This window comes from Lampetra planeri, chromosome 35, assembly GCF_965212315.1.
Source record: "Lampetra planeri chromosome 35, kcLamPlan1.2.h2, whole genome shotgun sequence".
NCBI lineage: Eukaryota > Metazoa > Chordata > Hyperoartia > Petromyzontiformes > Petromyzontidae > Lampetra > Lampetra planeri.
In genome coordinates, this window is record NC_136141.1 from 1,005,084 (window position 1) to 1,032,132 (window position 27,049).

Sequence of the window (27,049 nt, forward strand, 5' to 3'; positions counted from 1 at the left end):
CTCTCCCTCGATATTTCTCACCTTATGACGATTGCTTGTGTTGCGATCGAAACGTCGTGATATTATTTTTATTATTTTTTATTATTTGATCTATCTACACACAGTATGCAATAACCAAAGAATATACACATGTAGTGGCATAGCGCTGGCTGCTGGCGAAAACGGGAAACTGCGGTGTACGGCAGCACTCACGTCAGCAGGCCACGATGTACACGAGGGGGGACATCTCTGGGAAAGGTTGTGAAGGGGGGGTGTGGAGGGGGGGGTGGGGGGTGTGCAGGGGGGTGGAGGGAGTGTGGGGGGGTGTGGAGGGGGGTGTGGGGGGTGTGCAGGGGGGGTGGAGGGAGTGTGAGTGTGGGGGGGTGTGGAGGGGGGTGTGGGGGGTGTGCAGGGGGGTGGAGGGAGTGTGAGTGTGGGGGGGTGTGGAGGGGGGTGTGGGGGTGTGCAGGGGGGGTGGAGGGAGTGTGAGTGTGGGGGGGTGTGGAGGGGGGTGTGGGGGGTGTGCAGGGGGGTGGAGGGAGTGTGAGTGTGGGGGGGTGTGGAGGGGGGTGTGGGGGTGTGCAGGGGGGGTGGAGGGAGTGTGAGTGTGGGGGGGTGTGGAGGGGGGTGTGGAGGGGGTGGGGTGGAGGGGGGTGGGAATGGGGGGGGGAGTGGGGGTATGTGTGGGAGTGGGAGGGGCTGCACCGGTCACGTGACCCCGCCAGGGCGCGCTGCATTGTGGGGGGATTTGGCAGCACAAAGCGGCTAGGTTGCGTTTTGCTCCCGCCTCCTCATCATCGCTAACAACAACAAGAAGAAGAACAGCAGCAACAACTACATCGCCGTCATGTCGGACTTCGTCGAGTTGGAGAAGCAAATGCGCGAAACCCGCATAGGTGAGGTCGCAAAACCCGCGCAATCACGACTAAGCAGCCGCGAGGGAGGGGAGCTAGGCGAGAGCAGGCTTCACCTCGCGGCCTAACGCGGTCTTGATTTAAGACGACTTTGCAATTGTGTAAGCATTTTTTTCAGCTGCAATGGGCTTGGCTTTGTGTTTGGCTGCGGTTGTTGTCGCCGCTGTGGCATGTGAGCTGCCCTGACTGAGGCGACACGGAGCCGTCGGTTGAGTTTGGTGGGGGTGGCCTAGTCTAGGCTCGCCCTAGAGCAAAGCCGCGTGTTCGCGCTCCCGCGATGAGAAACGAATACAAATTGCGGTTAAAAACAACTTAACATGCGCGAGTAGAAGTGTCTCGGATGCGCCGTGTAAACATTTTGGGGGGACGAGGGGAGGCGTTGGCGCGGTTCGCCTCGCTCTGAATGGCGCCTCGGCGCACAGCGTGGGGAGTTAAAATGGCGGCGAGGGAGCCGGGCCCTGGCGTGGCGAGTGGTGGCAGCGTGGTGGTGGTGGCGGTGGTGGCACTACTGCCGTGTCCACAAACTCGCTCGTAAACCAGCAACCTCCATGTGAATAAACAAGCGCATTCACTTTCACAGGCACAACAAACTAACAGTCGAAATTTAAAGCCGCTTGCTCAATCGTGTAAAACAGGTATAAGGCGATGTGCCATTTACACAAGCGGCGATGCTCTTCGCTTGGTTGGTAGCCCTTATAAATTCCACATTGCTATGACTGGGCCAGATAATTTACGGTATTCGGACATTTATTTTTAAACAAAACTTGTGCAGTTGCCAATCATGCATACGTATCTAGTTCGTACGTGTTGCTGACAATAAGTTTCGCTGTTATCTTCATTGGTGTGACCCTAGTGTGTGTGTACCGTGGAGTTCTCGGTGCTCGCGAATAACATTTAACCCTAAAGTTCATAATTTGTATGAGACTGAACCGATGCATTACAGGGACCGATTTGCATATGTTTAGCGTAGCGAAGGAGCTGCCATAACGTTTCTCCAGTGCCGCTTGTGTAGCTGATATATTACGTGAAATAGCGCTTTATGGGATATTGGACGTACGCTCCCACCAATGCTGTTCCCTGTCCGCAGATATTTAGCAAACATTGTATTGGAAATGTAGGGCTTGATCAAATAAAAGTATTAACCATCTCATATTTGCTGATAGTATTGTTGGAATTATATCTAATGGTCGAGACTGGTGAACATGCCCCAGAGGGTGATCACCACGGAGAAAACAGTGATTAGATGAGCTCGTGCAGGAGGAGTAAGCTGCCATTGAAGGACTGAGAGAGCTAGTGACGACGTGGTGGCAGCATTTATCCTGCACTGGGAATGATCGTTGCTGCTGCTACTGTTGGTGGTAGTGATGATGATGGAGTTGCCATGTCATGCTTCACCTGACAGAGCGCGAGAAGGAGCGGCGACACAAGAAGCGGAGTCGCTCGCGGAGCCGTGATCGCAAGAAGCGCAGCCGCAGTCGCGAGCGGAACCGCGACCAAGATCGGAAGAGCCGGAGTCGTGAGCGCCCCTCCCGTGACAAAGACAAGAAGGATGAAAAGAAAGAAGACAAGAAGGAGAAAGGCGATAAGATACGCAGGTATCAACTGCCACCTCTGACACTTTGGGAGCCTTGTTGTGGAGGCTAATCGATTATGATTTAACCTTCAGTCTAATTTTCCCTAATACGGTTTTGCAGAATAGGCATGTTAAGAGGTTGAAAGGTTAATTATTGTGTTAATTGTCTGACCATCCGGATACGATAAAAGCTATAAACTGTGATTGTAAATTTTCATGCTCGCATATGTCATCAGTGTGGGTTATGATTTATAAGGATACCCCTTATTTAGTCTTGCCACTAGTTAAAAAAGTAATTCCATTGCTATGCAGTTGCGCACAGCTGGCAAGATTGTGTCTAAGTCTTTAAAGGTGCTTTCTTTCTAACCGACTTGATGCTTTTGTCACATTTTAGCCGCTCCCCTCGCAAGCCACGCAAGAAGAAGCCATACAAGTACTGGGACGTGCCACCCCCTGGCTTCGAACACATCACGCCCCTTCAGTACAAAGCCATGCAAGGTTGCTAGCACAACATATCAAAGCAAATCTAGAATGTCAAAGCACTTTACCTAAACATTTGGATTATTCTACTTAAAACTAAGTAAAATTGTACAAATGTTATCGTCAGCCATCTTCATTGTTTTTATGAGTAACAAACAACTGTTAACTGTCAACTACATACACAATTACACATTTTCATGTCTTAATTTTTTTTGAATATTTGACCTGCAATGACGAAATTCCATTAAACAAACGGCTGTTATCTTCTCGATATGTACCCAGGCTTTGTGGCCTGGATTGTCACTCAAGTTGGAAGCATTTGTAGTAAAAATATAATATTTTGTTGACTGTAGTTAAGATAAATTACACCATTGACATGGACATCAGTGCAGTGATAGTACTTCTACGCTACGGTCATGGACCCGACTAACATTTAAAGTATTTCATAAACTATGCAGTGATTACATATTTTTGCTGTAGTTACGGGATTAACATTGTAAAAAAAATCTAATGTTTCAGTAATGCCTTTTATAGCATGTCATTTGCAGTCAAATATGAATATTTTGTTTTACCACCAGTGAATTGACACTGCTATAATTGAATGTCATATATCTCCTCTATTCACAGCTGCTGGCCAGATCCCAGCAACTGCTCTCATCGCCACGACTACCACCGCAACAGTGGCTGGCCTGCCGAATCCCGCCGCGATGCCCGTACCCATCGTGGGCAGCCAGCTTACACGCCAGGCGCGGCGTCTCTACGTCGGCAACATTCCCTTTGGAGTCACAGAGGTACGGTCGTGTGCCCTGCACGGTGCAGCACTGTGCACTCGCTAGCTTCCTTCGTCACATGACACCATCAAAGACAAAGATCCCCTGAAGAGCCTGAACAGACTGTGGGGGAAAGTGCTGTTAGCGGTCACCTCTGAAGCCCGGCAACGGCACACGATTCCTCCACCTTTCATGAGAACACTTGTCTACACAGAATGACTTGTTTATTGCATACTGTGTTTAACCACCTTAATGCAGGTCAAAACTCGTTCTGCTTCTTTCCTCGAACTGCTCAACTTTGGAATATCCCTCCCATGTTCTCCTTTCTGCAAGTTCTTTTCAGCTGGTTCAATTCAAGAAATACGTTTTTATCCAACATTGATCTAATGTATTGCTTTCCTGTTGTTTTGCTTGTAGGAGGCCATGATGGATTTCTTTAACAACCAGATGAAGTTGGCAGGACTGGCACAGGCTCCAGGCAATCCTGTTCTTGCTGTCCAAATAAACCTGGACAAGAACTTTGCCTTCCTTGAGGTATACACGTGACACAGAGCTATTGATACAATTACATCCATTATAACACATCCTATTAATGGGCAAAGCACTTAATATTAATGTACCGACGTCTCATTTTTTTCTTACATTAATTGCTTGTCCATTGGTGTTCAGGCTTCAGAAGGGACGCATCGTAACGGGATTTAGAAGTTATTTAAAACCTTAATCTGAAATATTCTATAACATGCTTTAACATCCTTTAAGCAAAATGTGATGGATATAATTACAATATATTTATACGTGTATTTGGAGGCTTAGGTTTTTTTATCAATACGTGCAAAAATGCAATCTTGATATGTCAACACAGAACATCCAGAAAAAAACAATTACCAGCAATAATTCCCAATTTACACGTTAGTCTTTTTGTGTTTAGTTTGTTGTCCTTCCCCCGCACTTCGATTAGCGTTGCTGCCCAAACATCTTTCGTATTGGTGTGGCATACTGGCAAGGGTGAAGTCGTACGAGTAGAATGTTGAATGTGGTTAGCGCATCCAGGTGGCCAGATGCTTGCAATTCAGGGCCACCGTGCAGGTCCTCGCAAAGAGCTGCTGTCGCCTCATTGCTTGCACTTCTTTTACGTAGTTCCGGTCAGTGGATGAAACGACGCAAGCGCTGGCGTTCGACGGAATCATCTTCCAGGGCCAGTCACTCAAGCTGCGCCGCCCACACGACTACCAGCCCCTGCCTGGCATGTCAGAGTCTCCCGCTTTGCATGTACCAGGTACGTCGAGTGAGAACGCGCAACCTATGGCGGTCTTTGTCGCGCTCGTGCAGCACACTTGCCTCTGAGGGGAAAAGTGACTAATTTTGTCAGAAGTTTCGCCGAGTGACGTGTGCGAACGTGGGCAAAGATTATATCAGCGGTCACTCATGCCTCCCCAAGTGCATCTTCTGGAATGTTTAATCAGACATCTTAAAATTTCAACTTCAAAATCTATTCTGGGAGTATATGAATCTATATTATGTATGCAAATGATATGCTAATTTGGGTTAATTTATCCCCTCGACACAATTATTATTCAGTCACAATTTGATTCAACAATAGATTATCATACTTAACATTGCGGTGTATAGTAGCTCCTCTAGTGACCCCAGAAGTGATGTAAATACAGGACACCAAAAATTAATCAAAAACCATGTATTACACGTTTGGTTTTGATGCATAAAAGATTATGCATCATTATTGGTCAATGGATAAATGCATTTTATCACACCTAATGCTAATGAACCAATTGTTTAATTGAACGAGCCAGTACATGTTAAACATAAAACACCAAAATACAAGGCAAACTAATCCTATTCTCGAATCAAATCCTGACTCGTTGCATGCCTATTATTTGTCTTCCCGAGCTGGTTTTCATGAAATGTCACAGCCACCACACAAGGTGTAAAGTTGCATCACATGACACCTGTTACACTGGTTTTGCTGGTAAAACAATGTTGACCTCTGTTGAATGCCTTGTTACAAATGATGTCTTCCACCTTCTTCGATTGGCTATTCATTTTGGTTCTGCTGTTGCAAATGTATGCTATTCAGTAGGTGTGGTGTCCACTGTTGTGCAAGACACGCCGCACAAGCTGTTTATCGGAGGTTTGCCCAGCTATCTGACGGATGATCAGGTAAGTTTTAAAAATTCACTATCTATATGTATACCTTTTACCCAAGAAATTTGGGAATGTGTTACTATTCTCTTATGCTTCTTTCTGTCATTCATCTTAGAATAACAGAATAATGTGAACCACAAAAAGTTTACTTTTTTCTTTCACCTTTATCTGCAACAGTTTTCACCTGAGCCTGAAAACACCCATGAAGCATGCACTCTTTAATATTCTGTATGCACACGTGTTAGCACACATGAACGCATTCGATCCCCCACTTGCCTCCGAGGGGCGCGTAGTTAAATAAAAGAAGACCACACAACAGTGGGCATGGGAGGACGTGCAGGTAATGTGTTTTCTCCCTGAGTTTGTTGTGTGTTTCAGCAAGGTAAGGGCTTGCTGCACCTGGACCCGTCTCACAAGGGCGTACAGTTTCGCGCGATCGTGGTGTTCTGTTATCCAGGGTCAAGTTTTAGGGGCGGCCAAGAATACTTTTCTTTCCCCGCACTTTTTTTATTTTTTATTTCCCCCCCCACCCCTCCTTGTTGAGTTACAGGTGCTTTTAGGGCTCTGTGCTAGAAGCCGGGGCATCGCTGTGTTTTTAGGTTTCTTTGGATCTGAACAGCCATTTAAGAGTTTTAAATTGCAGCTCTCCAAATACAGGGCCTTCTCTGCAACTGGAGCCTGAGTGTTCTTTTTCAGCAGTTTTTTCACAGCTTACAGGGTTTGAAATTCCATTGAATGAGCATCGTACGCCAACGGTGAGATTCCCCATTGACATTAACTAGCGACTTTTTAAATCATAAGGTATGGACATAATTATCAATCGTCTGTGCATTCTGTAGAGATAGGTCATAAAGTATTAAATTGATCTTACCAGTCCGGAACGTGCATTATAATGTTGTATGCTGCTGTGAGTAAAAAATATAGCAATTGACACTGCAATGTAGCATTTTCTTAATAAAAAAAAAAAGCGGGCTCTCAAGCCGCATTGCATCATGCACGTTCCGTAAACCCGAAAGAAGTATCAGTAAGCAATGCCGATGTAATCGGTGTAGGAAAGTGTTCAGACGTGTTCCCTCCAGTTTGTGATACTGATGGCTGTTTTATGTTTGTTCCCCTAATTCATCCCCCAGCTAGGGGCCTGTAAGAGCGTAAGTCGCGGCGCGTAGTACCGTTTGTTCAGTAGCACTTGACCCTCTGCGGCAGTGCTACCCGCCTGCTAACAAAGGCAAGTAGACCGGCACCAACAAAACCTGCCCGCGCCTTCTGGTTCCTCTGGCCCCTTCCCCCTAAAGGAATAGAACCAATCAATCATGGGGGTCAGGATTTGGGATTGTGGGAGGGTTCACTTGGTGTGGCCTGGATCAGTGTTTACAAATTCAATTAGGATAGTGTTTTGTTTATGGGGGAAGTTGGATTTTTGGCAGCTTTTTGTTTGAGCATTTTTTTTGTAAAGCTATGCTTTGATTCACCCTAATGCTAAATTGGCCGAATACTCCACTGAGAAACGGCTGTGGTAATAACGTTGATTTAAACTGCAACTGTGCCCTAAGTACACCGCATAGCTTTGCCACCGTAATGCTTTTGCACCCGCAAACAGACAACCATGGATGGTTGTCAACGAACATTTATGCCAGTGTCCATATTTGTGCGGAGATCTCTGCTCCCAGTGACAAGCCTAATCATTCATTGCCCCAGAGATTGAGATAAAAGCTGCTCTTGGGGTGCCTGCAAGCACTGGGGGTGCGCTCTAGTTCCCTACCTCAGTGGGACCATTGCATTTCTTGATAAAGGAGATACAGCAAAAGCTCTGTTATCCGGCATCCATGAGGAATGGAGGGTGCCGGTTAATCAAATATGCCGGTTATCTGAGTTATACTTATGGTTCAGAAAAATGTCCAACTACTTAAACTTTTTTTCACCAAGTTTTCCAAGTACGACATAATAAATATACTCTTTTACAGAAGTACTCACCAGACAGTTGTAGCATTCTAAGTTGATTGTAGTGAAGCATTGGGGACGTTTAGAGTACAGTAAAACCTTGGATTACGAGTAACTTGGTCTGCGAGTGTTTTGCAAGACGAGCAATTTTTTAAAATAAATATTAATTTGATAAACGAGCGAGGTCTTGCAATACGAGTAGTACGTGTATACGCTTTGTCTGCCGAGCGTCACGTGATCACAACTGATATACGAGTGCTTTGATATACGAGTGCTTTGGATTACAAACACGTTTCCGGAACGAATTATGCTTGCAATCCAAGGTTTTACTGTATATCATATTGAGGTTGCAGTACTGTATGTACATCTTTCGCTAGCACCACTACTCACCAGCATCCTGAAGTTTCCGTAAACAGCGGATCTTTGATAAGTGCATGGCAAGATGCCGGATGGCCGTTGAAATTTTTCCTCATCCGTGAAGGAAGATTTGTTTTGCCATCTATATGACAGATGCCGGTTAATAGGACATTCCTGATTGGTAATACGCCAGATAACAGCTTTTGCTGTACACACCTGTCTGCAAAAATATTTAAAAATATGCCTTTGTTGCTTGTGTTTATTCCGGTGTGCATTGCACAGTTTAATAGATTAAATATATTTTGGTGAGAGTACATTTAGATATGGTTAGGGTGAATCTTAGTATATTTACTTCAACTTGAGCATACTTTATCTTGTCATGTAGATTAGAATAAATATCCACACTGAGCAAAACATGGCACCACTGCGATCCACTGAAACGGGGGCGTAAAGTTTATTATGTTAAACCATCACTCTTAAGGTACATACTTCACAGCTACATTTTCATACAAACAGCATATACATATACATTCTCCCAACATCGCGACTTTTTTTATTCAAAACTGCACTATTTTCTGAAACCGTCTAAGTGAGTGACCTCTCGGATTGGGACTTGACTTGAGTGTCAATGAAAATGTTGCAAACTTATGTGCAGCAAAGCACTGCATCTATATTCTTGGCGAGTCCCAACCCTTTTTTAAAATATTTAAATATATTGGAACTTTAAAGCTTTCCATTACAAATCTTAAAAATCTAGTACTTAAGTGGGCTTTTATATTTGCATAGCACAACATTTTCCTTGCAAGATATTGGTAAAACATGTCCACAAAAATATGCCGATAGAAACTGTCATTGAGTTTGTTTAAGCAAGTGCATTGTGATTTCCACAATTGCAACTAGAGTTATTTGTGTGGTACATAGATTTTCATTTGTTCATACACATGCATTTAATTTCCAATGCAAATGTTTTATACATTAATTTTAAATGTAGACGCATCACTCCTGTATTACCCATGCATATATTTATAGCTGGCTCTTCCATCCGGTTAAATTTCTTGGCTGCAACTAGGTGTGCATGATAAAATTCTCGGCACGTTCATGTTGCATATGAAAGCCCACTTAATTGCATTTAAGGCAGCTTCATGGATGCTGCTGGTTTTTGAGATACCCTTTGCCGAAAAATCTGCCTCCTGTGGAGCTCGTGTCCAGTGCTTCAACCCCTGCTGACTGTACGTGTGCCTCACTCGGCAGGTTAAGGAGCTGCTCACGTCCTTCGGGCCTTTGAAGGCCTTCAACTTGGTGAAGGACAGTGCCACCTGCTTCTCCAAGGGCTACGCCTTTTGCGAGTACGCAGACGTCAATGTCACCGACCAGGTGAGTTTTACCTTGCTTATCTGGTAATATTTTCCTAGGAAGTGTTGATTTGTCCTTGATTCTCACTAGATTCGACCCTGGCAGGGGAAATGTTAATTATTGTGCTTAAGTTGACCCCAAAATGTACACCAAATGTACAAACTGAGCTTTGATGTTTTTACACCTGTTGCTTTGCTTAAAGTGTAATCCAGAGGAACATGTACATTTTGGTTCATTACCTCCCAAATGGCACAAGAAGAAGGTTTTTGAACTGTTTTATTTAGAAGGCATCCTTACAAGTTGTAAGGATACAAGTTGTAAGGATACTCTGCCAAACACCCGACTCCAATGAATCTGTGTAGCCTACTTGAATTGTTCCACTTACAATTGTAAAGGCCTTTTGTTTATCCCAATGTCATTTTTGTCCAAGCTCAAAGGAATACTTCGGGTTCACACTTTTCATGCCATAGCCTTTACTATGGATGAAAACCTTGCAGAGAAATCTTCCAAAAGCATCCTTATGTCATGTATAATTTAAAATTAGAATTTAGAAAGTTTGGTTCCTTTGTGGTTTTTGTGCGAATACGAAAGTGTGCGTTGTTTGCAGGTTACATATTTTTGAAAGTTTTAAGTGGGAAGAGATTAGCGTTTTCTCATTGAGCTAAAACCCCATGATATAAAGCTATAGTTGCAGTACCAGTCAAGAGGGAGCATCCAGCCACTCTGCGACTATTCCTCACACGCTGTCAATCTGCTCCCATGTGCAGGCTATTGCAGGACTGAATGGCATGCAGCTGGGTGACAAGAAGCTGATTGTTCAGCGAGCCAGCGTGGGGGCCAAGAATGCCAACCCGGTATTTGGAGCACCTGACACAGACGGCGTGGTATGGCACATGCATACACTACTTGTTGAATCTGAGAATTTAGATTGTTTAAGTAAAAATCTTGCAGCTAATGCGCTTTAGTGAGATTATTTTAAACACAAGCACACAATAGTAAAATATATGCAATTTGCATGACTTGTGATGCGCTTGATAAATATATTTGTCAATATGAAAAATATTTAGTTTGTATTCCTACATAAAATTTACCATTTGGAGGTTGAACTTTAGACATTCATTTTAAAGTGCTAGTGGTAAGGCTGGGGAAGCCAGTTTCAGTGAGTGCCACTCATGTGTTGTAAAAACTGCCTTCAACAAAAATGGGAGTCTAAGTAGAGGTCACCTAACTTCATCTATAATTGGAAACTTTAATTGCATTTGGTGAATCTAAATGTTAAAGCCATAATAACACTCGTGGTTAAAGGACAAGCATATTGATGTACACATTTTTTTATGTAATGATGAGTGGTTTTGTTTTGAATGGACTTTTAAGAATATAATTTTTGTAAAGTTTTTATAATTACAGTTTTGAGTAAAAAAAATGTCTTAAGTCAACTTAAATTTGGGCAGCCACTGACAAAATGAACTTTAGCAATAATGAACAGTATCATCTGCTTGCACTAGTATGTGCTTCAACACCTGTGCGTGCGTGTGCTTGCGTGCACACCAACAGACGGTGGTGGTGCAGACGCCCGTGACGCTGCAAGTTCCGGGGCTGGCATCGAGTCAGGTGCAGCACAGCGGCTTGCCCACAGAGGTGCTGTGCCTCATGAACATGGTGACCCCTGAGGAGTTGGTGGACGACGAGGAATATGAGGACATCTTGGAGGACATCCGCGAGGAGTGCGGCAAGTATGGATCCGTGCGCTCCGTAGAGATCCCGCGACCCGTCAACGGACTCGACATCCCGGGATGTGGCAAGGTGAGGGCGCACGCAACGTGCTGCTGCTGTCCCTTATTAACACCTGAGGGACGGCCTGCTGCACCTGCACCGCTTTCTGCACATTAAACAATGTCTACATTATAATAGATTTAACTTATCCATCTGCGGGTCTTGTCGGTCAAAGATTTTCTCGAGTAATATTTAAATCGCAGAAAAGAACTCTTGACTGGAAGGAACCAGGGACCTATGGTATTGACAAAGAGCGATTTAAGACCTATGACCTGAACTACATTAAAATATTTGTGAACTCAACTGATCCATAGTGCTTTGATTTAACTTCATGCCCTGTGGCCAATGTGGCCCGTTCCCTGTGCCTTCTCTGCACTTTAACAGATCTTTGTGGAGTTTGCGTCACTACTCGACTGCCAGAGGGCCCAGCAGGCGCTGAGCGGCCGCAAGTTTGCCAACCGCGTGGTCGTGACACAGTACTACAACCTGGAAAAATACCACTGTCACGATTTCTAGATGTGCAACCTGCTCCATCATGGGCTGCTCTTTGGCGTTGTTTGTTATCGATGTGTGAAGATTTGAGCACCGTTTCACAAAGCAGTCTGTGACGCTGCACGATTCGGCAACTCCACCTGCTCACTTGGCAGCATTTTTCTTGGTGGTCTCCCTTTCCTTTTTTATCGGTAAGTGTATTGTCTGTGTGCTTTTGTCAAAAAGTTGACTGCTATGCATTTGTGCGTGGTGCAGCCTACACGGTAGTGGTGTCTGATGAAAAACAGCGGCACCATTTTTTTTATATTCCGTTAAAATAATGGTTTCTAAAGAGCGGACTTGCGGGGGGAGGGGGGGGGAGGAAATAGTCACTTTTGTGAAAATTCATGTTGACATCAGTACAGGTATTAGTACCCACTTTACAGAAGGTGGTGACAAGGTTTTCTTTGGGGGGGGGGGGGGGGTGTAATTAGGTGTTTGTGAGATTGTTTTCATTAGTTACCTTTGGCTAAATGTAACAATGTGAGGAATTCCCATGGAAGCATCGAATTTGTCTTTTTGCATCTGTATCTTTTTGCAGTCGGTGGCTGTTGCATTTGGGAATAGGCAACCCTGTCCCAAGGCTTGAGCCAGATGTTCAAGACAAACTTTAGTACTTGTTAGGGTGGTAAAATTAAATATGCGGACACTTGTGATTGCATCATTATAAAAGACCAGCATTGATGTATTTGTCATGCATAACTTGGCACGATTTATCTGTTTATTCCCATACTGAATTTGCAAGAAACTTGAGTATTTCAATAAAGTTTTCAACTAATTGTGCTCCTGTCTTGAAAGTTTGTTGCATAATGAAGATGTTGGTTCATACTGGAAAGACCCACAAACATGGCACGTTTATAAATCGAATGGCTATTTTTACCAAAACGGGTTGTTTTGGCTTAGTTTGTAAAACTTACCAACGATTTTCATGTAAACTTGATCCAGTTGTCAAACGCAGTTAAGCTTGTCCGTCGTGATCTGCTGCAAACTTTCTAGCATCTTCTATGCGTTTACGACTGCACACACACAATATTTTGCAAAGTATATATGGCTGGAAACATTTCAAATCTTGCATAATAAAACATTCCCTTTTACCTCATGCAGGCTCTTGAAATAATGAAAGCCTGGCATGTGAAAGCTTATTTATGTATGGTCTAGCAGCACCCACTGCTTGAGAGATTTCTCCGGATGTTCATCAGGCCTGCAGAAAATACTGATCCCCATCTGCCTACTAAATGTGGGGCTGTCCCTCACTTGTTCTCTGCATGTCACCGTGCTTACCTGCTGCACTGGCTGGAAAGCCTGGATGACTCCATTTCCTTATTGTTACTTGGTCCTGCGTAAAAAAACAAACACTGAAAGCTCTTCTCATCAATGTGTGGTTGCGCACGGGATATAGGTCAATATATACACATTGCTCCGTTTTAGACTTAAAATCGTGCTAAATTACAAAAGTTTTGCTAGTGTACGGTTGACCACATCTGGTGTGATGTTATCCATATTCGGTGTAGAGCCAGGTTTGTGCATGTTGAGGTCCTGCCGCCCTCCACTTGGAACGTGTATGCTGGACAAATGTGTGAGCAGTGCTCTTATATAAAAAAAATGTATTAGACCATCGGTCCTTACTAATATTGTTCAGTCGCATTTGTTTAAGCAAAAAAAAAACTGGACTGGTTCAACCGGCATCCTGTCAGCAGTTGGGCTTGTTACATGCTCATGGTTATAAGCAACTATTGGCAAGAGCATTCCATGTTCGAAAAGCAAAGGGTGGACTGCAAATGGTGTGAGGTTAATTGGTAATGGTATGTCGAGTGAGGTCGATAGTGTTCACGACATTAAAAGTGCTGCATGTGCCTCCGGTCAAAGGCATGTGAATCGGTACTGCCGGTGTGAATGAGATGCAGCATATTGTATTCATCAAACAAGACTTACAAATTAATGAAAACTGATTTTTAAGAGCCCATGTTTAAATATGCACTTAATTTACTCTTTAGTGGACTCCATGAAGTGCCCAGATAAAGGTTGCCAATCCTGGATTGGCCAGGAGTCTTACTGGAATTAACATTGATCTCACGTGAACCTAAACTATTAAAAGCAACTCTGATTATCACGGTTGGCTATGTACGATGCAAAGGAAGTTCAACATGCAATCTGAGATTTTAATAGAATATTTATAAATACATAAAATGAATGCACAATTTATACAGAAGATACATTTTAAAAACGTAACGGTGTCATCTGATGTCGTTTTTCTTTCCCTTTGCAGCATAATGCCAATACTCCATGTTGGGGTAAAACAAATCTCCCAGAATAGCTTCAGTCAAGAGTTGGCAACCCTATGCCCAGAGTAGGGGACGTCATGCTTGTGTTGTTAATATTAAAAAATTCGTGGATATTAACAGCAAAAACCCGATGTGTTCAAACAGTTCCCCACCTGATGTTGGTCTGGGTGGCGACACTTGGGGTAATGAGTTCACGACAAGGCATCTGACTTCACTGAACCTGCGTTGAAAGAAGTGGGTCACGTTATAGGTCTTGGATCATTTAATTAACTATGTTTTTGTGAACATCTTTTATATATTTACAAAATACGAACTCGTGCATAATCTTCGTAATTATAAAATAACATTTCAACTTATTAACATTCGTTTTATTAAATGCTTAGCTTTTTTTATTGGCTGTCTGCCATTGAAGCAACTGATATAGAGGTGGAAACTGTCAAATTCTAACCGATGTGCAAATAATTGCAACAATATTAAAATGTCCTGCGGTTTATTTTATTTCAGTTTATGGATCTGAGTTACAGACCTCTGCTGGAGAGACCCGAGTGTGGCTTCCATCTGCCCTTCCAAAGACTCCATCTGTCCCACAAGTTTCTGAGAAATCATTGCTGGCAGGAATGAAAACTCAATTAGATGCAGAACAATTCTGTATTGACACATTTGCCAAATACACACTCCAGTGCCATGAAGAAAAACTGATATATCTACATACAAAAATATACCATAAAAGTATACAACTAGTTTAATGTTGACAAAATTGAGGTTAGTACCAAGAATCTTACCACTATTGGCAGTCATTGGCCTTATGTTTATGGCTGTGGATCCTTGCTTTGATGTGACTGATACCTGGCAAGCACAGTTTCATCAGGACCATTATTAGGAATGTAATAATCAGTACTCTTGTCATCACTGCTGTCACTGCCATCATCTATATCATGAGCATCATCGTTTCCATCAATCATCACTCATCATTGGAGAAATCCCATAATACTCGTTAAAACAAATTGGCCAAACACGCGAATGTAAGATGTTCCAGTTATGCTTTCCTGTATAAAAATGTAGTAATATTTAAATATTACCCCATCAAGTATCTCCAAATGTGGGAGGATCGTCGTGAGCTCCTGCTGATACCTGTCACAACAAGACGACTTTAGAAGTTTTGTGGAACTCTGAGCAGTTTCATGTCATGCGGCCACATGCTGTGCACTGTAGAGATGAGTCCAACGTACCTGCTGTGCTCATTGTTGGATGTGATTGCTGGATTTCCATTCACACACAGCTCCAGCAAGTTCATGCAGTTGCCTAAAAGTTTCTGAACAGCAGAAAAATTATGACTGCTGTGCAGACGTCACGAATTCATTCAGACGTGCCAACTGAGAAGACATTTTGAACTGGAAAGCATGGCGGCGGTTTCATTTTCGAATGTACACACTTCCACGACCAGTTTTGGTGAACACAAATATATGTTAGGCATCATATATATGTGGCATCCCTGTAACCAGGGTGCAGTTTAATCATAAAAAATCCGTGGTTTTCTGCTCACCCCAATAAGTGTTAGGCGTTCATAGCCCTGTGATGTTAATGTCAATGTTCCTACTACGGGAACAAGCCTACGACATTACAGTAATGCATTCAGTTCACAGAGGAATATACTATTGAGTCTATCTAGCTTGAATCCATCTGCAGACTTATGACTATTATACCTTTTATGTGCTCTTTCTCTGGTATTCTAGTTCCCTTCCACATACTAACACTTGTTAATAGAATTGGCTAATCACATCACGGCAGGCCCAAGTTAAAACAAGTTGAGTAATTAAGGTGCGTTATATTACATATTTGACACTGAAGGATACAAAGGAGGTGAAAAAATATTGTAAGGAAATGTTTACTGGAACCACTTTATATCACTGAGAGCACCACCAGCTTGTGTTGAATATTTAAAAACATAAATTATTTTTAGGGTGGCTGGGTGACAGTTTATGATTATTTTTTGGTTCAAATGCAATCGTAGCCACCAACACCAAATCGTTCGTGTGATAATTAAACATTTGTGATGTCAAATGGTCATGAAACAATATTGGAAACACAAAGCCAATCATTTTATTTGATTAACCTTGTGCTCAAAAATAGAAGCACCTTATAGACTGACTATTACTGCAGGTTGATGAGCTCAAGTGACATTAAGGCACATACCAGGTCTTGCCAAGAGCTGACCAAATTGTTTGCAATGTTCAGTGTCTCCAGAAGAGGGAACAGCTCAGAAATGCCTCTTAGAGTCTGTATCTTGTTGCATGACAAGTCAAGGTCCTGCAAGGAGCTGGGGAACGGCAGACATCAAATGAGTACTTGTATAGAATATTTGAGTATGTAACTGAGAGTTGAACTGGAAACCGGAATTTACCACTTATTTTCTTGAACTGAAAAGCAAATCCCAATAAAATTTGTTCTGGAACAAAAAATTAATAAAAAATAATTTGGTTACAAGTATGAACAGCCATAAAAAAAATTAGATTACATTGTGTAAATATATAAATGTGTCTATCAATTTGTCTGTATTTCTGTCTCTGCATCTCTGTCTGCCTTGCAATAAACATTGCACACGCAACCTTTGCTTTGCTGTTTCTTAGCTAATAAAATATTAACTGGTGTACACCGGTTTTTAGAATATGGTTAACTGAAACCGAAGCTTCCCGAGTCCATTTGGGTTTAACCCAACCCGCACCTGAAAATAAATCGGTGATACTCCCTGTTGTGTAGTCTGCACTAAGTGAAGACCATCACAGGTCTATGACTGAAATGAGATCCCATCTGGCACGCCTCACATTTACATTCGACACCTGTCTTTACGACAGTACTCTGGAAATACCTTTCTGGCATGCATTGATGTGAGGTGTTAAATTGGAGCGAGACACCTTCTGTATCTGGCATGGGGGTAACCGCTTTGATTACACCCATTACAAATCTACTGCAGATCGGCCTTTGTTAGGTTACGACTGCTGTGCCGCTTTACATGTCGTGGGTGCACGTGCGACGTGTCAACCATCAGAGCTCGACTACTCATGACTGAATTTTCACGGCAACATTTCCTGACACGACAGCTTCACTCTGCAGGAACTACAATGTCATGGGGAAGTGAACTTTTGTTTCACCAGTCGACCTTTTAGTGCCCTCGTCTGCTGTGCAGTGGATTATTATTATTATATATATTTGCAGAAATAGGCAATTGGGTATGCAAACACGTTCAAATGCAGCACCGGTGCTCATGACACTCACCTTAAGATCCCAAATGATTCAAGGCTACTCAGAACATTTCCTGATAGATTCAGTGCCTGTGCAGGATACCAATCAACAAAAACACAATCACGTGACAAACAACACATTTCATGCATTCGTACAACAATGCGTGATATAGTGGTCATGTTTTATACGTGGACTTGTGTAATTGAGATAGTCAACATTGGAAAAAGGCTTAGAACTATCATAAAAATGATTAACGAGATCACGATAATGATGGTAAGCGATGAAAAATTGTTAACTTTTTATGGTAAACCAAAATAAGATCAGAACAAGTGTGTCAATTCATATACTGTCTTAAGCTCAAAGAAAAGACATGCCTTGGTCTAGCATAATATATTATGGAAAACATCACAAAATAAACAAGATGTGTCCATCAAATTACAAAGTAACAATAATAAAGAGTTGCGAGCCATAGGATTCGCAATGGTATTTTCATATTAGAGCATTATTCCTGGCCAGGCAACACAAGTAAAGAAAACGGTTTAGCATATAAAGCCAGCAGGTTATTGCTGATTACACGTATAATCTGTTAAGTTGTTTAGGAGAACAAGGCACCGCCATGTAAGTACATTGCAATGAATAACAGACTCACATTGAGGTGCTTGGGAAGGCTGATATGATCAACAGTCTGTGTTATTCTGTTGTCGGAGAGGTCCAGAACCTTCAGCTGCAATGCAAGTCACACATGGCATCTCATGTCGATGCCAGCAAGGGGGCACACAACGTCAACAATGGACCGTGCCTCTCAGCTGTGCCCTTCCTGACATATAAATGGACAAATAAATGATGCTCTACATTGTAATACATATTTTATACCCAGCAATTGCTGTTCCTTTAACAATAGACATGTTAATTTCATTCAATACTTTATTAAACCGTTTTATATTCCACTTACAACGTTTTACCTGTGGTACACTATGGGGAGAAGAGTTGAAGATATAATTCATGGAAATTCATGAGAAAACATGGGAAATAAGGGGAAAAGGATGGAAAGGGAATGAAAAAACGTGACCAACGGGTCAGGAAAGCTGAGGATAGGAAGGAAGAGGCGACATCAGGGCCTCAACGCTGAAGGTCGGAGCATCTGTTCTCACAGGGGGTGGAGAGGGGGGAGGGGTTCAGAGTGGGGGTGGCCAAACACAAGTCACGTGATTTACACGAGACTTGAGATGATTTAGAGGTTAGTTTGGAATACCACTCTTTTGTATCGATTTTTTTTTTAATCAAAGACTGTACATTGTTACGCATGTTCTCTCTACATGAGCTAGCCCTGGTGTAACAATGTGGTATCAAATACAATAATACTGGTAGGAACCTCCTGGTTACACCAGCCCACAGGGGATTATTGTGTCTGTCGTGCAGGGAGCGGCTGGGTGGGGAGAAAGGGGCTGGGTGGGGAGGGTGGGGAGGGGCTGGGTGGGGAGGATGGGGAGGGGCTGGGTGGGGAGGGTGGGGCTGGGTGGGGGGTGGGAGGGGTGGGGCTGGGTGGGGAGGGGCTGGTCACCCCGTGGTGCCCTTATAAAACTCAACGTTTAACCTACTCACGCCGGCTTGTGCCCGCCCTCACAGTCGGCCATATTTGCGGAATACACCACGCCGCCGTTGACCCTGGCCATTGACCGAGCAACCCAACGTTCCTACCAGCTCCCTCCGCAGGATTGTGTTTTGACTGAAGGAGAGAAGAAAACCCACACTTACTTGCTCACAGCAGCTGAGCTCTGGGATGCCACTCAGCTGATTTCCACATGCCTGGAGCTCTTCAAGACTCGGCAGAACAGACACCGCCTAAGGGCCACATACAATACAATGACGTTTTTACAAAGCAAATAAAGTAGAAAATATATTTCCGGATAATGCACACAACTATAACATGCAAACAGAGACAAATGATTGAGTGTGTGAAAACACAGGTGGACTTTTACACTAAATCTGTTTATGAAAAAAAATATTAAAACAGGATTATGAATGGGAAGAGGGAGATTGGAATAACGTTTTTACAGAGTCAATAAGGTGCATGCAACAGAGAAGAAATATTATTTTAGTTGTATAAAAAAAATGGGACGGAGAAATGCATAAAGTAAGGGAGACAGCGACTGCAGATGGCAGTCAATGTTCAAATGGACGCACAGCCAATGCAGAAATTTAAGATTTGGTAGAATGTGCTCTTTAAAAATACACACTCCTACTTATACATGCTAAAGTATATATATGTACATTCACCTAAATATTATCTGCTCTTCTCATTAAATGTGCCCTGAATCGATTTACAGATCTATGCAAAAGTGTATCCACTTATCTGTGCTTATCTGCAGATATGACCTTACCACAAATGACCAAAATTATCAATTTCATCCTGTAACTTGAAGTAATCCAAGGTTGCGCACGTGCTTTAGAGTAAGAAAATGCGCAGAGAAGCGCGGACAATAAAATCCACCAACAGCAGCACCGCCGTAGTCAGCGCTGATGAAAGGAGCTCCTTCTGCACGCACGCAATCACGTGTTGTGCGCTTACAGGACTCATTCTACACTAAGCAAAAATAACTCACAAATGACTGTCAACATGCAGCCAACTGACTAACTACGTTTGTATGAGCAAAGCAGCAGCGTCCCTGCCGTGCAGCTACTCACCGTGACGTCAGTCAGCTGGTTGTGGCTGATATCGAGTGTCTGCAGGCTGCTCAGCTGAGCCACTTCTCTGGGCGACAGCCGGGACAGGCGGTTGCTGTCCAGCCTCAACTCCTTTAACTTCTGCTTGCCTTCCAAAGCGGTGCCTACGCACGCATGCACGTAGTGCAACACAACAGTGTCAGTGAAAGGAACTTCAACGCAAATGTGAGAGTGGTAAACAATGATAGAACTGCAATACTACATATGGAATACCACGCCTGCTTTTCAATGACAGATTATAACTGATGACGCGCACTCGTTATTATACTCTATCTTGTTTTTTTCTCATATTCTTGTCATCTTAGATAATGAAGGTAGAATGTATACCACCTAGGATATAACTTAAGATGTATATCTCAGAGCAAAGCATGTATTTTTTATGCCATGACAGATGAAATAAAAATTAATTTTATGAAAAAAATTACACACTCATATGCAGTGTCCTCAAGTATTTTGACTGCAAGTACGGTAGGGGTTAGGTATAGAAACATAAATTAATGAAGAAACCAAGTGGTTAATAACGATGTAAAATAAATATATTTGAAACACAATATACTCGTGTCATCAGTTACCTATTTTGATGATTTGGTTGTGTTGGAGATGTAAAATTTGAAGTTCATTGAGCCTGAAAAAATATGGAAATTCACAAAAGCTGCTCAATAACAAAATGGTCACGCATGCAATCATGGGGTGGTGACAAGGCTTGCTGGTAGCACATTTGCTGTCTGTTGCAGAGGTTTGTGGTTCGATTCCAGAATGCCACCGTGGTTAATACTGTGGGTGATTTAACCATACAATGTGTGCCGTCTGCTTAACAGCGAACATTACAGATCCTGTGATGTCATTCAAGGAAAATAAGGCCATTGTGTGCTGGCACCATGGTCAAAATTGCCCATATTTGATAAATCACTCGCAAATGATTTAGTCATGGAACACAGCAATTGTCAACCCTTATGTGAAAACTTGGTAGGACCTTCCTGAGACTCACCGAGCATTTCCTGGCCATTTACACTGTTAACTCCATTTTCTCTTCAGGAATCTCATGCTTTCCTCTTCTCCCATTTACCTATCCTCGTGTTTTATTCCATTCCAAGGCACCAATGTTACATCCTCCAGTTCCTAACCTCCTGTTTCCCATAATCTCAAAAAGCATATATAATTTTCTGAACAGTATTCTAACATGTGGTCACCTTTACACACTTAATAAACACACATTGTATTGTATTGTGAACTTTCCCAAAGAGTGCACAACTGTAAAAAAATATAACTGTGGTGACACATCCGTTTATATCCCACATTGTCCTTATACAGTACACTAATTAAAACAACTGGTATGAAGTCAGTATTCAATTCAATTGCAGGAGGATAACAACTATGATGTTATTCTATGTCTACAGCAGGGTACACATTGTACACATACACAGAACATTGTCTTACACTGCACCGCCAACCATATGCACACACGTCTTACCGGCTGAGGTTCTGAATGATGGTTATCTTGTTTCCATACAACTTGAGTTCCCGGAGGTCTTTCAGGTGCTCCAACCCTTCAATAGACTTGATGTAGTTGCAGGAAAGGTCCAATGACCTCAGCCGTGTAAACTGTGCAGACACCCACGCTTTTGGTCCCTGTTCAAGTCCAGGCTCAATAACTTCATTTTTCCCTTCTGCCTTATGACTGTCTCTCCCCATTAAATACATACGCCCACTGTTTATGTATAGCGTCTTAAGGTGTAGTTACATCCCATGTTATTCAAGTTCAAGTTCATTTATTAGGTATAGCCCTGTGAGCCATTCGGCTCTTGAATCGGGTGCAACTGCAACAAACAAAAAACTAAAACATGAACAAAAAAACATCTTAAAGTGAATATGTGACTGAGTGCAAACAGAAAATCCAAGAAAAGACAGCAAAATATTGCAGAAAAAACACCATACGCCAACGCTGTGTAGGGTACATTCAAATTGTACTGCACTGTAACCTTCCTTCGTGAAGTATTGTGCATCGTGTATACTACGGTGTTACTGGAACAAAAAAAAGTAAGTCACCTTTGTTCAAATGGTCAAATAAAGAAAGCAATGGGGGAATTATGGTGATAATTCTCTTAGGATAAAACAGGTCACGAAACTTTAAATATTGTAGCACTGTGCCAGTGCATCTCTAACCTTCATAAAAATATGATTTATGCATTGATGCATGCTTAATTAAGCTTGGTGTACATGTAACTCATTATTCTTATTGCATATTATCTGCCACTGTTATTAACATATTTTTTAGCTATATCACAGTACCGAAAAATTCACTACTGTAGTTTTAGAGGATGATGTTTGTTGTGTTTTTAAGAACCCAAGACAAGGTATAAGATTATAACTTTAAAAAGGCAATGCACCCTCTGTAAATGCAAGGATGACACTGACCTTTTCCAGGTTTTCTATTTTCTTGATGCCTCGTGCATGCAGCTCGAGGGTGTAAATTTTACTGAAGCTGGCCTCGTGGGCTTGGACTAGCTGCAAAATAATTACAAACACAATACAATTAAAAGAGCCCAATACGCTGCAATGTTAAAACTTCTACGATTATTCCAAACATGTTTAAAAAGGAGAAAACCATTACACCACCAGTATCTTCAAATCAAGATTACACCACCAGTTTGTCTTCAAGCAAGTACATAAGCGGCCAATCCATATAGACCATATTACAAAGCCTACATAGTCAGCTGATGATACTCTGGATGATACACGAACCTCATACAGAACATGTGTTTAAATACATTAATCATTAACACGAATATGCCGTGGTTCATCACTTTGGAAATACTGTACCAGAAAAGTATATGCTTCTATTGTGCTTTTTTCACTGAATCTTTTCAACGCACATTCAAAGGAGTCTCTTAACTGATGAAGGATACGATGTGTTTGAAATGTTTTATCAATCTGGTAGCTTTTCATTCATCCTCTTGTACCTGACAAAGACTGTATCTGTACTGTGAATGCGTGAAGTGTACAATAGCTGCCTATCCAAACACTGCATCCATATCTGGCATGTTTCTGAATTGTATCTATCCACCCAGAGGGCTATCTGGGTGGTGCTTATCTTTGTAAATTGCCAATGGCTCAAACTATACTGGTGACGGTGGATAGGCAGGTATGAGTGGCATTTGAGCGAAGCACTATCACTTCAGTGTGTCATCCTTATGGGCCTCTTGCATGTCACAATATTGTCGTGATATGCCACTGTCAATGCACCTCAAAGGAATAAGTCAATCACTGTAATTCTCTTTAATGCCATACTCACACATCTGTAATACTGTGTCAATAGACTGCTGGAGGAAGGCACCCCCTCGCCGTGTTGGTCATGGTGGTTGTACAGTACTCCACTCCATCAATGCGGGTTGGTGAAGGGGGAGAGACCCTAGACCGATTTAGATATCATTCGACAATGATGCTGGCCGTGTCCGGGAATCAAACTCAGGCGGCCGTGTTCTTAGCGCAGTGCATGAACCACTGTGATACTTGGTCGTCCTCAGTGTCAATTAACCAGTTGAATTGAGATATCTACTTACTACGTTTAAGCAAATTACGTCAGTTTAGTGACCATGGTGATTACGGTTAACCAAAGTGCTTCGTTGTCAGCAACACACTTCTACTTCGGACAACTTGTCGACGATACAGATGCGGGTAAACAAACGGGTGCATCGAAGAGGAGACGGAAACCTCACCAGCTGATGCGGGTCTATAACACCCGCCGTCCGGCTTGTGGCTCCTCCAATGCCCCTTTTCTCCTCCAAGCCCTTGGCATCCGGGCGACTCCGTGACCGCCCACTTGCAAACCTGGTCAACATCAGCCACCTGAATCCTGCAAGTCGTGTCCGTGGTGCAAGAACTTTTGTCCACACTGCTGGGCGAGGGCCTCCCTCACCGTGCGAGCAGAGGGAGATTCATTTGGCCATGTATATATGTGGGACTTCTTTCGCACCGTACGTAGCCAGCCGTGCTAATCGGGGGTGCGGGGGGAAGGACAACAAGCTAAACACAAATAATTGGCCATAATTCATTTCGCTGGTCAATGCGGGTTGGTTAAGGCAAGGAGCATAATATAGTACAATTTGCTGCACTGCCCTCTTCTGAGTCTAAGGGATAGATATTTTTGTTAGTTTCTGCCACAACTTGATTTGAAGTGATCGTTGCTTTGGGTTTTTTTTTTGCGTGATTGCAATTCATTCTTAAACAAGCAGCGTCCACTTTAGGCCTGGTATATCATCATAAAGCAGTATGTTGGGTGCTAATACCATGCTTATGAAAAGGGCATGCCTAACAACAAATTAACTTTAAAAAAATCTGTCAACGCACAGGACGTGGCGTGAAAAAGTAAAAGTATATTCTACATGAGATAAGCCTCCTGTAATAGACTCGTTATATTCAGCGAGGCTTTCCTGAGCTACAATCTGAACTCGTGTCATTCATTATCGCCATGGTCAACCCACTGCTGGATGAAGGCCTCATTCCACAACGCAACAGTCCACGCAGCCACCTGCACATGAGCCCAGGTCATCGCTCCGTCTCATCGGTGCACGTAAAATTATACAAAAAAGGTTAAATAACAACTTGCGGTGAGTTGAATCACACTCTTTATTTTTTTCGTTAAAGTCAAGTAGGTAAAAATAAATAAATGAAAACAATTAAATCACGACGTTGCGGAGGCAACACAAGCTTCTGCCTTGTTGTTGTGTTTTTTCATTTATTTATTTCCACCTACGTGACTTTACCGAAACAACCAAAGAGAATATGAATCATTTCAGCCACGAAAACTTCACATCTCGAGTTGAATCACGTTACCTGCTCAACGTCGCTGCCGCTTGCCCAGATGGCCGTGCCCCCCCGGGTCTCCGCGCTCTCGGGCGAGGAGCGCACGGACTTCCACCGCATTTCGCCTCCATGTGGCCTTTAAACGCACACCAACACCAACAACACGTGGACATTGCACTGAGAAATGTCGCCTTCAATCGCGCTGCTTCGCTATTGAATATAAACGCCGCGACCGCCGGCAACAGCGACGAGGGTTCGAGTCGGCGCAGGATGCATGACACAAGGTGAAGGTGCAGCCCCTGCAAATCCCTCGCTCACGCCGCTGCTGGCAGAACGACCGCCACCAGAGGCGGCTCTGGAGAAGCCCGATAGAGTCCTGTACTTGGCCTACTCTTCCTTTAGCTCACCGCGCCTGACCTGCCGAGCGACTTACGTGGAACCCGTTTATAACTCTGAAACCCGCAAATTGAAACGTTCCAAATTGAAACGTTCCGTTTTGTATTTCTCCTTCGTAATTGGCAGCAGCGTGTCAAGTCGAGTGGCCGTCTAATTAAACTCGATTCGCTCGTGTTAATTGCCAGACCACGTCGTCGTTGTTATTGTTGTTGTTACGGGCAGGCTCACGCTAGGCCGACAAGGCCGCCGCTACCAGCACGACTACAGCACTCGCGAATGTCTTTAACGCGCATTTAAAGCGGCGCGCTCGGAGCTGCAACACGGCAAGACTCGTCGCGAGTATTACCATCAACAAGGTTTTGTTTTCAATTCGTCAACAACGTGAAGACGTCAAGATGTGAAGAAGTGAAGATGTCAAGATGTGAAGATGTCGAGCCACGTGAAGAAGTGGAGCCCGCCACGGCGCGGCCTCGCGTCTCACAGCAACGCCGGTTGCCATGGAGACCAAACTAAGTGCGGCTTTTAAAAATGTAAACTAAAACTCATACATTTTGATTTAAAGCTTCTTTCGTGACTGCAGCGATTCATATTCTTGGTTCTTTCGGTGAAGTCACGTAAACATGTCGCATACGACAGTGACTGTGTACCTTGAGCTTCTCCTCCACGTTGCACACTCTGCTCTTTCGTGTTTAACTATTTGGCGATTGCTGCTGCTGCTGCTGGGTTGGCAACGTCGCACAAACACAAAGTACCCCAACCCAAAAAAATATAATGAACTCAACACGTTTGTATGTTGAACTTCTTTCGCACCGTACGTAGCCAACAGTGCTAATCGGAGGTGCGGGGAAGGCCAACACGAAATAAACACCGTTCAATAACACTGCCTTAAAATAATAAACAGAAAATCGGTGACGTTTCAGGCAATTACCCTGTTGGTGTCGGAGAATGTTTTTTTGTGTCATGTACTTCAATCATTTCCTGTCGTTCATTCCCATTGGATGTTGTGATTCACCAGCAGAACCGAGGTTAATATTCTCGACATTTATTGATACAATCATTGCTACAATCCAATTGGTGACGGTCCATCTCTTTGCACGATTCGCCGTGTATTGATGCAATCTCAGTGTAGCTATTCCTTCTTTATAAACGACTGCTATGATTTTTATTTTGTGTTTATTCAGGTCCCACTTTGTGAGACGTAACTTCATGTCATTGTTCGTTAGCTTTAGTGAAGAATGACGGTGCTGATTGAACATCACCGCTACAAAGCCATGTTACACGCCTGCAGGTGCCCCTGTGGCCAATGCAGCATTTGTGATCGCAGTCTTGGCCATTGGTCACAATTCCCATATTTCAATGGCACGCCACAGTTGAGCCTTAAATCATCTTTAAAACAAATTCTGGTTGTTCCACGGTACAGGTAGCACATCAGGCAGCCTTACCGCAAGCAAGGGTAGTGACGAGAACACACATTCCATGGTAACATTCACAGTAATGCATTCTAGAGCCTTGACCAGTACGACTGTGGTGAAAAAAGGCACATTACCCAAATAAATACACTGCCTTCTTTAGCAACTCATAGCACCAACCTAAGGCTCCCTCATGATTCCTAAGTAAGAATGTCCCAAGAATGTCCAAGTCCCATGGAAGAACATCAAGGACTCCTTAAGGTTCCAAGGAGGTGATGTTAAGAATTTGCTCTCGTCACGCCAGAGGCTTGCAGCGCTAAGCTCCATAATGAATCTTGTACAAACTCATGGTGTGCTGTTGTGAAGC

At 43.1% G+C, this 27,049-nt stretch overlaps 2 protein-coding genes across 8 annotated transcripts; one reads left to right on the forward strand and one right to left on the reverse strand.

Moving 5' to 3' along the window:
• The first annotated feature begins 650 nt into the window (after positions 1-650).
• On the forward strand, positions 651-16,715 carry LOC144730236 (splicing factor U2AF 50 kDa subunit-like). 3 transcript variants are annotated; one of them, XR_013587802.1, is made up of 13 exons: positions 651-875; positions 2,296-2,488; positions 2,861-2,964; positions 3,574-3,737; positions 4,134-4,250; positions 4,854-4,992; positions 5,809-5,891; positions 9,423-9,545; positions 10,292-10,408; positions 11,079-11,327; positions 11,682-11,980; positions 14,255-14,344; positions 14,615-16,715. XR_013587802.1 is itself a non-coding variant. In XM_078610871.1 (11 exons), exons 1-11 carry the CDS (start codon positions 827-829, stop codon positions 11,811-11,813), a joined length of 1,470 nt encoding a protein of 489 aa, XP_078466997.1. In that variant the 5' UTR covers positions 651-826; the 3' UTR covers positions 11,814-12,611. The 3 variants fall into 3 exon arrangements, 2 of the variants coding, with proteins under 2 accessions (XP_078466997.1, XP_078466998.1); XM_078610871.1 differs by lacking the exons at positions 14,255-14,344; positions 14,615-16,715 and having other exon boundaries at positions 11,682-12,611; XM_078610872.1 differs by lacking the exons at positions 14,255-14,344; positions 14,615-16,715 and having other exon boundaries at positions 10,292-10,378; positions 11,682-12,611.
• Positions 8,607-25,907, reverse strand: LOC144730235 (uncharacterized). 5 transcript variants are annotated; one of them, XM_078610870.1, is made up of 19 exons: positions 25,620-25,897; positions 24,908-25,013; positions 23,791-23,902; positions 22,490-22,579; positions 21,546-21,676; positions 20,647-20,699; positions 20,036-20,178; positions 19,106-19,192; positions 18,000-18,074; positions 17,384-17,439; positions 16,304-16,427; positions 15,340-15,422; positions 15,190-15,241; positions 14,893-14,956; positions 14,637-14,718; positions 14,263-14,330; positions 13,110-13,164; positions 12,746-12,844; positions 8,607-11,403 (listed from the first exon to the last, which is right to left on the reverse strand). In XM_078610870.1, exons 2-18 carry the CDS (start codon positions 25,006-25,008, stop codon positions 12,787-12,789), a joined length of 1,434 nt encoding a protein of 477 aa, XP_078466996.1. In that variant the 5' UTR covers positions 25,009-25,013; positions 25,620-25,897; the 3' UTR covers positions 8,607-11,403; positions 12,746-12,786. The 5 variants fall into 5 exon arrangements, with proteins under 5 accessions (XP_078466996.1, XP_078466992.1, XP_078466993.1 ...); XM_078610866.1 differs by having other exon boundaries at positions 14,637-14,956; positions 25,620-25,903; XM_078610868.1 differs by lacking the exon at positions 8,607-11,403 and having other exon boundaries at positions 12,770-12,844; positions 13,110-13,183; positions 14,637-14,956; positions 25,620-25,906.
• Between the last annotated feature and the right edge of the window lie 1,142 nt (positions 25,908-27,049).

Coding starts and splice junctions, on each gene's coding strand:
- LOC144730236 (XM_078610871.1), top strand. CDS start 827: ATGTCGGACTTCGTCGAGTTGGAGAAGCAAATGCGCGAAACCCGCATA. Junction 4,993..5,808: donor TCCCGCTTTGCATGTACCAG/GTACGTCGAGTG, acceptor TATGCTATTCAG/TAGGTGTGGTGTCCACTGTT. Junction 9,546..10,291: donor ACGTCAATGTCACCGACCAG/GTGAGTTTTACC, acceptor TCCCATGTGCAG/GCTATTGCAGGACTGAATGG.
- LOC144730235 (XM_078610866.1), bottom strand. CDS start 25,008: ATGGAGGCGAAATGCGGTGGAAGTCCGTGCGCTCCTCGCCCGAGAGCG. Junction 21,677..22,489: donor AAATAGAAAACCTGGAAAAG/GTCAGTGTCATC, acceptor GTGTCTGCACAG/TTTACACGGCTGAGGTCATT. Junction 16,428..17,383: donor GAATCATTTGGGATCTTAAG/GTGAGTGTCATG, acceptor GCCGTTCCCCAG/CTCCTTGCAGGACCTTGACT.